The sequence below is a fragment of the Peromyscus eremicus genome, chromosome 2 (assembly GCF_949786415.1).
Source record: "Peromyscus eremicus chromosome 2, PerEre_H2_v1, whole genome shotgun sequence".
Classification (NCBI taxonomy): Eukaryota; Metazoa; Chordata; class Mammalia; order Rodentia; family Cricetidae; genus Peromyscus; species Peromyscus eremicus.
Window position 1 is genome coordinate 132,977,596 of NC_081417.1, and position 14,909 is coordinate 132,992,504.

The following is a 14,909-nucleotide window of genomic DNA, read 5'->3' on the forward strand; positions in this document are numbered from 1 at the left end:
CAGATTTTTATCACTAACTAAACTCTGAGAGAATAGGAGGAGGCATGGTGTGAATATGACCAAAATGCTTTATGTGCATATATATGTGTATTATAATGAAATACACTTATGTATAATTAATATATGTTAATAAAAGCATAAAAAGTTAAATAAATAATAGACAAATACCTGAAAGAAACATTAAGGAAGGAAAGGTTTCCTTTGGGTTGTTTCGGAGGTTTTGGTCCATGGTCAGCTGGTTCCATTGCTTTTAGGTCTATGGGAAAGCAGAAGTATCGGGAAGGGAAGGGAAGGAAGGAAGGAAGGAAGGAAGGAAGGAAGGAAGGAAGGAAGGAAGGAAGAAAATTGATTATCTCATTGTAAACAAGGCAAAGAGAAGGAACAGAGAGAGGCCAAAGACAAAATAAACCCTTCAAAGCCCACACCAAGGAACCAGCTTCTTTGAACTGATTCTACCTTCCACAGTTTGACCACCTCGCAGTAATCTGTTGACAGTCTGAATCTATCAATGGATTAAACCATTGATTAGATCAGAGCCCTCATGATAGATATATCTTTGGGAACATCCTCACAGACACCCAGGAAGATGCTTTAATAACCTCAATTTCTCAGTCCTACCAAGTTAACAATTAAGATTAACCATCACAGAGATCATTTTAAAAGTACTCAAAGATGTAAACACAAAGATATGCATTTAAAAATTAGGCAATATTTAAATGACTATCACAAATTGTTATGATCTATTAAGTTACAGTATATATTCATGATGAAACCATGTTTAGACAGTAATCTTGAAGTAGAATTTCTAATCTGAAGACATTGATTATTATTACTGCTCTTAAGGATTTTTCTTTCCACAACTAAGTAGAACAAAGTAGAGTTCTTAAAGAGGACCACAACCAGAATAGTAGCCAGCTAGAGTAGCTGATAAGTAAATAAATAAGCTTGCTTCTTTCTTTATTTTATCTTCTTTCACGCCACTTTATTCCTTTCAAATGCTTACCACCTTTCTTATTTCTATGCTAATTGTGTCTTGTCATATACCAGAATGCAATGTAAATCCCATAAGGTAGAGATCCCTGTTAAACTGCTTCCACTGAGGAAGATGCTCGGTTAATGTGTTGAATAAATAATTGAAAACTCAAATTATATTTTAATGTTTAATTCATATGTGAATAATTTAAAACATTTGTTTTATATGTGCTTAAATTATAAAATGTTATATATCTGTTAGTAAGGTCCCAAGTATAAACCAAATTTCCCTGTACTGGTCAAGCGATGGCTAAACAATTAAGAGCACTTGCTGCTCTTGCAGAGGACCTCAGTCTGGTTCCCAGCACCCAGGTCAGGTGGCTCACCTGTAACTCTAATTCTAAGGGAATCTGAGGCCCTCTTTTGGACTCTGTGGACACCCACACATATGTGTGCACACTCAAACACTGACATACATACATACACATAATTAAAATAAAAATAAAATATTTAAATTTAAATTAAACTTATTTTAATTGCAATATTATTTGTGCAAGTGAGTTAAATTATTTCTGCTCATCTAGTGACTGATGCAGGAACTCTGTCTTGCTCCACCAGCATTTAACACAGTTCTTTACACTTGGAAGGATATTATGTATTTATCAAATGAAGAATTCATATACAATTGTATGCATTATAAATACAATTATCTCCATCTTTCAGATGAGCAAACTGAGGCTTGGAAGGTTAAATTTGCCCAAGATATTTGCTATAAAAATAGACTTAAGCAGCATCTTTTGACTTGTAGTATATTTTTAAAAAATACTGGTGGTCCATAGACACAGATTTAACTTGAAGCTACTGAGTGAAAACTTTTAAAGATGGTTCCATAAACTTTGAAGAAATGAGAACACTTAGGAATATGGCTTTGGAATCAACACTTTAGACCTTATGTTGTGAAACTACTGTCCGAGGGCCACACTGAGCCTGCTGCCTGCTTTGTCAAGGCTTCATAGAATACAAGCTTTCTCTTCTTTTTTCAATTTTCATTGTCTGTACCTTCTAGCCCACTACCAGAATGGGCTGAGTTTAACAGCTATGATAGGGACTGTGTGGTTTACAAAGCATAGTAATTTTATTATCTCTTTTTAAAAATTAACTGTTGATCCATACCTTGCTTGCTGCCATTTCTTTTGTGATTATTTTAATGCTTGCAGATTCAGAAGTCATATGATATCTGACTTTATGATAAACATGAAAGAATGTGTTTAAGTACTCTGATTGGTTTAATAAAAAGTATCTTAATTTTAAATTTACCTGATAATAACCCAGCAGTCAAATAGAAGAAAAAAGTTATGGTTCAAATCAGTCATCATGGTGTTTGGACTGCTTTTAATATATTCGTCTTTACTCAATACTAGGAGGTTTCCTACATTGTATATGCCTGAGGTTTCTAGCCTTTTTACCTTATAGCACAGGAGTTGATTAGCGTGGTTAATATGTGTAATAGGCAACTGTAATTAATGCTGCCATAATTCTTAAAATCAAAATCTCTTGGATACTTTTGGTCAGAACTCAAGCTAATAATAATAAAAGCAGTTACCCAGAATTGGCCAAGCTTTTAGACTTTGTTTCCTAACATATTAGCTATGAGCCATATGTACATTTTAAAATTATTTGAAGTTAAATAAAATTTAAAATGTAGATCCTTACACTAGTCACATTTAAAATGTTCAAAAATTATATGCTAGTGCTATCTTATTGGATAGCACAGATACACAGTTCATTTCTGTCAGCACAGGAAAGTTGAATTGGACTTGCTGCTCTAGATGGTAGAGAGCTTAAGGGTCTCAGACCAGTAAAATCCAAGACTTAAAATTTGACTCACTCTTTCATTTGTAAAGATGTAATAATTGCAATGTTTTCTTTTTCTAATAGCAAATAATGATAACATTTATTCAGTCCTTGATTTAAGACCTTCTCAACTAATAGCAAGCAAATTCATTAATTAAATTTTGATAACCTCTTTAAATCTTCACTCCAGGAAATAACTCTCTCATTTACTGTATGGACTGTCTGGTTGTATTATTTAATCATCAACTGGCTTTGAAATATTTCAGAACCAATTGGGATTTCTGGCCAAACCTGTATGCTTAGTTAAGGATGGTGGGAAAGGAACCAACCTTAAAATAGAAGCTATAAAGTCAGCAGAATGTAAACTCTTGGCATCATCTTTGTAGTGATTTAGATATCATTATTTAGTGATTCATTTTTATTCCCAGCAGCTAGTGCTTTTTGCATGGTCCAAAGGGGCCCTGTGCTGCTCCACTACAGAGGAAACTTCAAGAAATGCTGGTTTGCTACAGTGTTTTAGCTTGTGAGAGTCTCTGGGACCTTCCCTGCTCCATCATGGGGTCACCTCTAGGTGGGTATTAGGTGGAAACTGTAAATTGCTTTAACTTTGAAATAAAGAACTTGGTAATCTTTTGTGGTCCAGTGATATTCATATATAACAGGCTATGCCTTTCCGTGTTGTCCTAGCCCTGGAATAGTGTCACCTTAAAGATTGCTCTTCCAGTTCATTGTTCTTTATGCTTTGAGATACTTGAGGCAACATCAAGAGAGTAAATGATTCTGTAGACAACCCAGTTTGTTCTTCATTGTTGTCATCAGAATTGCTTCTCAAGCCCTACTGGGCTAGATTATCGAATACCCATTATTCTGTACTTCAGTACAGCATTTTGTACCTGGAGTGGCGATTTAAAAGGTGAGAACTCGAGTATATTTATCTCATTCATGTTGCTTTCCCTCCCCTGAAATCTTCTTGCCCATGTCTCTAGATAGTCTTTGCTTTATACTTTCTAAGCTGAGGTGTGGGATGCTAAATCATGCTACCTGACCTCAATGCAGGGCCTTTCCAGGAGTCAGATTGTTCAAGAAGAACAATTCCTCCACTACCTTCTGCCTTCTGCTTGCTGAGGGCTTCTTGGTACTTCTATCAGATGCTAGTATATCCCACTCTATGATTTTTAGTCGGTTCAGGGACTAACATGCAAAACAGCATAGATCATCTTAAGACTATGATTTTAAAACATTAATTTAAAAAGATTCATCCAGGGCACTTGGATTCTTCCCTCTAAGATTACCTTTGATTAAGATCAAATGGAAAGCAAAAGTTTAAACCAGCCCACTAGTGGCTTGCTTGATGTTTAGTGTAGAGTACATCCTAAAGGCATTTGTTTAGGAAGTTGTGATAGAGATTTCTATTTCCTTTACAGGTCATTTTACCTGGGACAAATACCTAAAAGAAACATGTTCAGTCCCAGCGCCTGTCCATTGCTTCAAGCAGGTAATTGATTTTCAACATGGTTAGTAGGTGGGAGACAGTGTTTTCTGGTGCTTGAGTAATCAGAGCTTGAGGTAGGAGCCCTTTGACTTCTCACCTAAGGACCCCAAAATAAACTCTTATGAAAGGAGCTCAAGTAAAAGTTGGTTACTGAGTTTTAGCACCAGGCATCTCCCCAACTTCATTCCAAGGAACACCTTCTTTCCTCCAAGATTATTCTGTTACTGGAAAAAAAATGACCATTTTTTTCCTGGAGCTTTAATTCAGAGAAATAGGAAAGAGAATTGTGGGTTTTAGATGGTTTTTGAATGTGGAGCAGTATTCTTTTCCTGTGTTCAACACCTCTGCCACAATCTTACTTTTCTTTAAGAACACTGAACCCAGTCTTACTGGGGGACATTTTTTGAGTCATTCAGAGCTTCTCACATAGAATTAAGTGTTCCAGACAATGTGTGGTGAAGTCACCATGTCAATGTGTAGTAAGGTTGGTAAGCTAAGCAGTGCACTGTTGCTAAACAGAGCAAGATGCCACAGTTCTTTATACCACTCTTGCTTTAGTCCTCAATTATTTCTGTATCAATAGTTCACTTAAAGTTTTATCTAATTTCTAAGTAAAAGTACCTATTTCTGTTTATTTGAAATAATATAGTCTAAATTCAAATGTTTACCTAAACCATTCTTAATTCAAATATACTAAGAAATAGCTCTCAAGTCACCAAAATCAGAGAAGTAAACAGTGGTCTGAGAAATGGGAAACAAACGAGTTAAGCCTGTGTGATTTGCCAGCTTACTGCCTAGATCCAGATCATGTTCCAAGGAAGGTGAACCTTAGGTTGAGCCATCAGACTCCCTAATTCAAGGATATGGAACTGAGAGTCCAGACGCATTAAAGTAGCTAGAATTTACAAGTCACTGTGTCAGAGAAGATAGACATTTAACATAGCAAAACCCAAAAGGGCTATAGAAGATCATCTTTAATTATTCAGGAAAGTACTGCTGTTGAGTGATGAGGAAACTATTTATGGCCAATGGAAAATCCATCTGAAAATATTAGAAGAAAGCCTGATACACGAGACTGAGCATAGTTCCTGGAAAGTCTCTTCTTTAATTGATCATTGGAAGAATATTCAGGAAGGCCTTTTAGATAATAGGAAATAGTCATACTCCGAGCATTGCTCCAGACTTGTATAAAAAACTCATAAAAGTCATACTTGAAGGGATCAAACTGTCCTCAGGAAACTTCATCTATAAACAAATCACAAGAAAATCTATAGAAATGCAAAAAATATCCAGTACCCAGCAATAAAATCCATAGTACCTAACATCTAGTCAAAGGTTAGTGGGCATGCAAAGAGGCAGAAGAGTGCAGTCAATAGGAAAGAGAATAATCATTTGGTTCAAACTGACTCAGGACCTATACAGGGCACAGAACAAAAGATAAACACCTGAAAATATTGTTTTAATTATTTCATATGTTCCAAGTGTAAGCAGAGAAATGAAAGATGTCAAGATTCTCAACTAACTATATGCAAAATTTAAAATGCACTGGTTAATATTAATGTTACAAGAAAATATTACTGAGCTCTGAGACACAGGAATTGAAACTACCCAAAATGAATCACAAAGACAAAGCAGTTCAGACTCAAGTGAAAAGAGAGTAGCAAACCAGAGCTTCTACTTGCCAGATAGATGTGTGATCAGTGTTCCCAAAGAGAAGAAAGAGAAAGGAGTATGTGAGTGATGATGGCTAAGATATCACCAGACAGCTTTTTAATGGCTATGATTTAAAAGAAGACACATTTAGTGGTGAAAAGATATGGAGCAAAAGGGTCTCTCATAAGCTGTTAGCAAAAATATACAGTATCTTACACTTGGCAGAAAACATCATAATACTGAAGGAAAAAGAGCCATTAGAATTGAGTAATATTAAATTAGCATTCTAGTCAATTATTTAAAATAATCCAACAGAATATATAACAGAAGAGAAACTCTGACTTAAAATAGCAGCCAGAGGGGTGAGGTGAACTTATAAAATCCAAAACTTATGTATAGAAAATATCTGACCAAAAAATGCTCCATAAAAATTAAAAATTATGAAAGGAGAGGCCGAGGAGATGGCTTAATCAACAAAATGCTTGTTTCTCAAGCATGAGGCTCTGACTTCAGATCCCTAGCACCCAGATAAAAACCAAGTATGACAGCCCATGCCTGTAGCCCAGGCTCCAGATTCTTTGAAAGACCCTGTCTCCAAAATTCAGGTGGAGAATGTCAGAGGAGGAAACCCTGATATCAATCTCTGACTTCGACATGCATGCATATAGGCAAGCGCACACATTCACTACTAAAGAGCAGTTAAAGACAGCTCACACTGACCTCTGGCCTACACATACATACTTATACATGTACACATACATGCACAAACATGAACATGTACACATGCATATAACACACACACACACACACACACACACACACACACACACACACAAAGGAAATTTCAGAGTTACAAACTCCTGTTCCTCAAAAGATACTTGTGAGGGCTGAAACGATGGCTCAGCAGTTAAGAGCACTAGCTGTTCTTCCAGATGACCTCAGTTAGGTTCCTAGCTCTCAAGTCAGGTGACTCACAACCATCTGTAACTTCAGCTCCAGGGGATCTAACACCTCTGGACCTACAGGCACCTGCACTCATGCACACATACCTACAAGCATAAATACACAAACACATAAATAAAAATAACTTTTAAAGATACCTGTAAGAGAGTAAGATACAAGCCACATTAAGAGAAAATATTTGTAAATCACAACAGTATAACAGTACTCCCCAAAATGATGTATAAATTGGCCACAGTCCCTATCAAAATACCAGACTTTTGGGCAGAAATTGGCAGAATTGATCCTACAATTTATATAGAACCATAAGAAACTCAGAACAGCCAAAGCAGCCTTTAAAAGAAAGAACAAAGCAGGAAGGCAAAATATCTGAATAGAAACATCCATCAGGAAAGGACTTCTCCACAGTGAAAAAAGGAAGGGACAAGGGTATAGTTAAGTGTTCAGCAGGACACAAATTGCAAAATCCAGAGGCCTGGGAGAGCGGCAGAGCAAAAGAAACAAAATGCCTCACCTTAGCACAATATCCTGGAAAGAAGTTTCTCTACACAGAGTAAAGGTGAAAGAGTCCCACCAATCTACCAGCTCAGATAGGTGTTCTACTGGCTTAAGAAAGCTTCACAGTTCTTCCAGGCCTAAAAACTGCACAGTAGCCTAGCTCTAGACTTTCAACTCCCAGCAAACTACCAGGGTGGTATTGCCAGTCATCTTGAGAGGAAACCTATTGTCTGAATTAGGACTGCTTTAGGATTTAGAAACCCTATATATCCAAATTATGGGACCGGTAGACATTCTACTATACTGGCTCAGTGTATGGTTTACCTCATCAGACTGAACATAGCTAGACAGAATGATTTGAGACAAATCCCTTACATAGCTGGGCATCAGATGTTATAACAGGGAGGATAGTGGAGGCTGCCACTTGCAAAAAAAACCCATGAGATTGAGACTACCTTCTGATACTGGAAATGTGGCCTGTTCCATGTTTCACATGGGTACCAGGACTGAAATAGTTATACAGGTAGTTCTTGACCCAACTCTCCCACCACTACACACAGTGTTGCTATAACGCAGAGAAATAATTCTGAGTTTCTACTACTACCCTACCAGAGACATGCTGGGAACATTTGAACAACATCCCTATGGCCCCAGCTGTACTCTTGCTTCAGGTACACAGCCTAACAAGTTTCAGGGGAACCATGGCCAATACCAGCCACATTCTGCTCTCCCTCCCTTCTGTTAGCACCTCTCTGAGAGGAATTTGCCAAATTTCAGTCATCCTTTCACTGTATCCTTTCCTAGGCACTGTATCTGAAAAACTGTGGGAAGTCTCCATACATCTTCAGAGGTACACAGTTATGAGGAGTCAGAGGTCACACTCCAGAGCAGGCATTCTCACAGTAGGGGAACAACACAACTTTATCTACAACTCCTCATTGCATTGATCACTCATAAGTCAGGGCATGAGTGCCACAGACAGAGATTCCTGTACCACCCTCTCTGTTTAGTACCTGAACCCATGCCAGTGTCAGATCAGAGGACAAGTACCTCAGGCTCCTCATTACTAGAACAGCAAATGCAGAGGGTTCAAGTAATACAGTGAACATCGTCAGTGCCTAAGGAAACTACTCACCTTGTACAGGTCACAAGTTTCATTATAGGAGTAAGCACAGAGTATACCCACACATATTGCTTTCTGTATCACACTTGCTTGAACTACTTGAGTATCTCCAGTCTTGCTTGTATTGCCTAGAGAGACAGTAGGTCTCTCTCTGATTCTGATATAATACAGATAAGTAGAATGAATGCACTGTATTTAAACTCACCATAGACAAACGCATCATAGACAAACATGCTTCAGGCAGATTACACTATTGTGTTCAAACTGGAAGTAACATTGGCATTGAATATCAATAAATCAATGATCAAGATACATCTTCTGGAAAAAGTTAAGCCCGTTCCATAAAAGTGATAAGGCTATCCATTGTACCAGATATGCAAGTTTTAACATAGGAACACAAGAACTATGAAGAACAAGGTAATACAACATCTCCTAAAGTCCATTAATAACACTCTAGTAAGAGACTCCACAGGTACCAAAGTGGATGATGTACCTGATAGAGAATTCAAAAGAATTATTTCTTGAAATCTCAAGAAAACCAGACAAGCAGTTAAATGAAATTAGTAAGACGATACTGAGCATGAGTGAGAAATTCAGCAGAGAGATGGGGATTTCAAAAAAGAACCAGTCAGAAATCTATAAATCAGTTTAAAACCAGTTCTATAAATCAGTTTAAAAATTGAGTTGGGAGCCTCACCTGCAGTCTACAGGCAGAAGAAAGAATATTAGAACTTGAAGACAGGTATTTATTGAAATGATTGAGACAGAAATTAAAAAAAAAAGGATGAAGAAGGCATACAGGATCTTTAGGGTACCATGAAAAGATCAAATGTCCTGATCATTAACATACCTAAATGGGGAGAAATGAAGTTGAGGGCATAGTAACCTATTCATTGGAGTAACAGCCGAAAACTTCGCAATCTTGGGAACGACATGGGCATCCGTGTCTAGATTCCCAAACAGACCCTGCCAAAGAAGATTCTCACTACAGCATAAAGGAAAACTGTCTGCAGTACAGAAAAAGCACCAAACAATATTTAAGAGCAGCCCCATTAAACTAGTAGCAGATTTCTCAGTAGAAACTCTTTAAGCCAGGAAGGGATCTATTATTATTACAACCCATATTACTATAACCCAACAAGGCTGTCCTTCAGAATTTAGTGAGAAATAAAGACCTTCCAAAACAAGCAAAGAGTTAAGGGAATTCCTAACCAGACCAGCTTTATAAAAGATGCTTTAAGGGGGCGCTACACCTGTCACTGGAATGAAGATAACTATCATCATAACTTCCTAAATATAAATCATAGGATATAAATTCTACTGGAAGAGTAGACACACAAAGAGCAGACTGAAAATATTCCTTGTATCAAATGAAAATTGAAACACATCAAAAAGTTTGAGAGAGAAAATGAGCAGTCTTAAGAGGGACATTTGTAGTAATGAGTACACCAAAAGTAGAAAGATTTAAAACAAAAGCTTAATAATTGATCCCAAGGTCTTAGAAAAGCAAAAGTAAGCCATACCCCAAATTTGTAGAAGAATCAGAAGAGAAACAAATGAAATAGAGACTAAAAGAAGAGCACATAGGATGAATAAAATAGTTCTTTGAAAAGATAAACAAAGTGAACAATCCTTAACTAAAGGGAAAGTGAGAGCCCAGATAAAATTCCAGATAAAACTGGAAACATCCCAACTGAGACTATAAAAGTTCAAAGCATCTAGAAATTATTTTTTAAAAACTATATACTAAAAAATTGGAAAATCTAGTAAAATGGAAAAAATTTTAAGATCTATATAACCTACCAAAGTTAAACCAAGAAGATATAAAAAACAGAATGGAGGGCTAGAAAGATGGCTCAGTGGATAAGAGCACATGTATGAGGATCAAAAGTCGTGTGTGGCCATAGACATATAACACCTGCATTGTCAATCTCTGTGGCTTGCTGGCTGCCAACCTAGCCTCAGGTTCAGTGAGAGACTCTGTTTCAAGAAAATAAGGTGGAGAATGACATAGCAGGACACCCGCTGGCCTCTTCTGGCCTCTGCATGGATGTGTGCTTACAAATGTCACCTGTACCACAGGCATACCTGTACACACCCAAAAAATGTAGATCTGTAAGAAATAATAATATTGAAAGATTGAATCAGTAATAAAAAGTCTCACCAAATAAAGCCTAGGGCCAGATTATTGTATTGCTGAATTTGATGCAACTTTTTTCATTTTCTTTTTTATCTCTTCCATCCTTCCTTCCTCCCTCCCTCCCTCCCTCCCTCCCTTCCTTCCTTCCTTCCTTTTTTGGGGGGAGGTGGGGATGGTTTTATATATTTCAAGCTGACTTCAAACTTCCTATATAGCTAATGATGACCTTGAACTTCTGATCCTCTTGTATCCACATCCCAGTTTATGCAGTATTGGGGGTTGAACCCCAGGACTTTGTACACAGTAGGCAAGTACTCCACCAACTGAACCACATCCCAAGCTCCTGAATTTATTCAAACTTTTAAAGAACTAGTACTAATGCTTCTCAAACCATAAAAGAAGACAAGAATCATTGTATGTGGGTGTGTGTAGGTGTGTGTGGATGTGGCTACAAGGATGAGATGGAAAGAAGAGCAAAATCATACTTTGTTTAAAAATGTTATAATGTTATCTGGCACCTGTGTACTGATTTGTAAAAATTAGAAAACAACTGAAATGGAGGGGACCCTTCCCAACTTAATTCTGTTTATCCTGAAATACCTGTTACCAAAGCCTGACAGCATAACAGCAAGAAAACCATAGAGCAATGACCCTGATGGGCAAAATGGCAAATATCCTCAAGAAAATGCTTGCAAATTAAAACCAAGAGCTTGTCAGAAAGGTCATACATCATGTTCAAGTTGGTTTCATTACAGGATGCAAGAATGGTTCAGAATATTCAAATTAAATACATATTACATAACATATACATAATACCTTGCATAAATTAAATGAATTATAAAAATTATGATCATATCAATAGATGCAGAAACATCTATTATTCATGTTATTCATGATAAGAAGTCATGAACATATTAGATATAGAAGGATTGTGCCTTAACATAATAAAGCTTGTATATGACAGACATTTAGGCAGCATTCTACTGAATGAGGAAAACTGAACATTTTCTCCCAGGTAAGAATCAGAAAATATCCTGCTGTTGTGGTTAGTATGGCTTTCAGTATATCTTGAAATTTTGTATTGTCACAATTCTTATTTAGTATAATATTAGAAATTTTAACTACAATAGTTAGGTAAGAGAAAGAAAAGTCAAATTATCACTCTTTACAAATGATACAATTCTGCCAGTGATTAGGAGACAGAGGCATAGCTCTACACTGTTACTCTCAGCAGCCTAAGGAGCTCTCCTAATCCTTTAAGGACCTTGACTCAAGATAAACTGTGATTCCTGGCTTTAATGCAGAAAAGAATTTTAGAATTAAGCATTATGAAACAGTTGTGTATTTTTATTACTAAATATAGTTTAATCAAGTCTTTATATATGAGACAGACAAACTGAAGTGTGGGTATGGACTTCCCAAGGGAAAGTTGTAATTTTCTTAATATTAGTCATATGTAATATCTAAAGAAGAAAAATGCAAATATCCATCAATGAGAGGAAAATGGAAAATAACACCTAACAATGGATGGGGTTTCTTTTAGGATGATGATGATTATGAAATGGATAGGTATGGTGTTTGCTCAACTATGAATATGCGGAAAAGTACTGAGTTACATACTGTAAAGGAGTTAACTTTTGGTGTATGAGTTACACACAAACCTACTCAAATAAGCCAGCCGTTCTACTATTAGAAGTTTATATAAGAAAAAAGAAAGTGGCCCTCCATCTGTGGCTTCTGTAGCTGTAGATTTTGTCAACAGCAGACCAGAAATATTTGGAAAAAGCCAGGTGTAGTGGTGCACATCTATAATCCCAGCACTTGAGAGGCTGAGGCAGCAGGACCATAGTATTAGAGGCCTGTCTGAACAACATGGTGAGATCCAGGTACAGCTGGACTATGGTTGAGACACTTGACTCAAAAAAAAAAAAAAAAAAAAAAAGGAGTGGGTAGGTAAAAGGGTTTCTATACTAACATATACAGAGGGTATTTTCCAATGGATTATTGTATATTTCATACAAAGATTTGTTTATGCATGTACATAGGCACATGTTAATAAGAGCCGAAAGCTAGAGCTAAACCAAATGGCCTACTACTCGACAACAAAAAGAAATGCGTATCAGATCCAGGGACATTAAACTTTTGAAATCAGAAGTGTTTTAGATTTAGAATATTTTCCTATGAAATAAAGTATCTTATGGATATGACCAATCTAAGCATGCAATTTATTATTGTTTCTTACATGCCGTATGCCCATGGTCTGAAGGTAATTATGCAATATTTTAATGGTATTTTTTACTTCAACATATCATATAATGCCAAATACAGAGTTTTCTTGTACCAGCATGTCAGTGACAAAGCTGCTCATTTTGAATTTCATAATTTCAGATCAGATATACTCCACTTGTACTGATAAGGTCAACAATATTGAGAATATCATAATACTTACACTGACTGAAAAATATAGTCAATAAAAAACAATACTCCTCCATAATTCCATCTAAGATGAGAAGGAAAGGGGCCGGAGAAGAAAATTACAAAGAAGAATGTGAGAACTTCAGGGTGATGGCATGTTCACTATTTTGATCATAATGGTGCTTTCAGAGGTAGATAAGAGTGCCTGTGATGTCATATGTCAAGACTTGCCAAAATGTACAGTTTACTGTATGTCAATTATGTTAGTTGATTTATGAGTTAACATTAAAATAAGAAAAAAGTCAACTCCTACTAGTCTTTATGGTAGATATAGGAAAAGCAAATGAGCAGCAGACATTATCAGACACTCCTATCCTTTCTTGTACTAGTATGAGTCAATATGTGATACTTCAGAGGAAAGGACCTTTTTCTTTCATCTTACTTTCTAATGCTTCATTTGTAGAAAACCTTTCCTAAATGTTAGGGAATAAGCCAGACTTGTCCTTGGCCAACTTTAACCAAGTTGAATCCAATGCATACATTTTCAAGTTCCATCTCTTTAACATTCCTATTGAAATGCATTTTATACTTAGTCTACCTAATTCCCTTGGCTTGTTCTCCTCAGTCCTATACACCTCCAAGCAATGAGTTCAAGATCAGCATGAAATTGGAAGCACAGGACCCCAGGAACACCACATCCACCTGTATTGCCACAGTAGTTGGTCTGACAGGTGCCCGACTCCGCCTGCGCCTTGATGGCAGTGACAACAAGAATGACTTCTGGAGACTGGTTGACTCCTCTGAAATCCAACCAATTGGAAACTGTGAGAAGAATGGTGGTATGCTGCAGCCCCCTCTAGGTGAGTAACTAGACCCTTGTTCTCCCTGGCCAGTCAGTTAGATTCCAAAAGTTATACATCCTGTGATGGAAAAGCTCTTGAACATGTGACTACCCTTCGTTTTTCAGAGTAGTTTCCCTAATAGTCCTACCTAATATAAAGTGGGTTATCTTTACATTAGTATAGAATGTCTAGTCCTCACATACTCTTTTAACAGGAAACCATACTCTTTCCCAATCGATTCACCTGGAAGAAAGGATACCTGTTATGTTAAGTCTTTTATGTCCTCTCCCCCAGTTCTTACTTGGTCCTTGGAATTCTCTTATTGAGAATCCATTATTAGAAATCTATTCTTTTAGTTAAACTAATAATCACACTTCTCTTTTAGATCATAGTCATCCTTTTTTTCTGCCTCAGTACCTGAGAAAATGAGGCATCTCATCAGTTACTGACAGTTACTATTGATTGTAGTGAGTCTTCATGAGAAAGAGTGATAAGTTAGAGGTTTGGGGCCATGATCCCTTCAGGATGCTGAGCTATTTTAATTGAGCTTAGGGGATATGTATCATTTGAAAGAGTTTAACATTTTCTTCCATATAAAAATTATGTGGGAGAATTTCAAATATGTACAAAAGTAAAGAAAACAACACAGTTATGTCAGTCTATCCTCTATTGTTATAACTGTCAGCATGTATTCAATGTTATTTTATATATACTTGATTGTGTCTCCCTTAAAGTACAAATATAGTACCGCTTTATCATGAAATAGACTGTCTCTCTCATAGGTAAGGATATTTTAAAAGCATAGCCATACCACATTATCACACCAGTAAATATTTGTGTTTAAATTATCCCACCGTCATAGCACTTTTCCTCCTTCCTTTCCTCCCTGTCTTTCTCCTTTCCTTTTCCTTTCCTGCTTATCTTTTTCCTTCTCCTGTTAGGTCCTCTCTTCTTTCCCTC

The 14,909-nt window shown here is 36.7% G+C and overlaps 1 protein-coding gene across 1 annotated transcript in view; it reads left to right on the plus strand.

Annotated features, from left to right (window-relative positions):
- The first annotated feature begins 3,240 nt into the window (after window positions 1-3,240).
- The window catches only part of Scmh1 (Scm polycomb group protein homolog 1), a 92,370-nt gene continuing 80,701 nt past the window's right edge, over window positions 3,241-14,909 (plus strand). Inside the window, exons 1-3 of the mRNA XM_059254883.1 lie at window positions 3,241-3,397; window positions 4,251-4,321; window positions 13,733-13,967. Coding sequence (XP_059110866.1) covers window positions 3,322-3,397; window positions 4,251-4,321; window positions 13,733-13,967 — 382 coding nt within the window. The 5' untranslated portion in view covers window positions 3,241-3,321. The remainder of the gene's footprint in view (window positions 3,398-4,250; window positions 4,322-13,732; window positions 13,968-14,909) is intronic.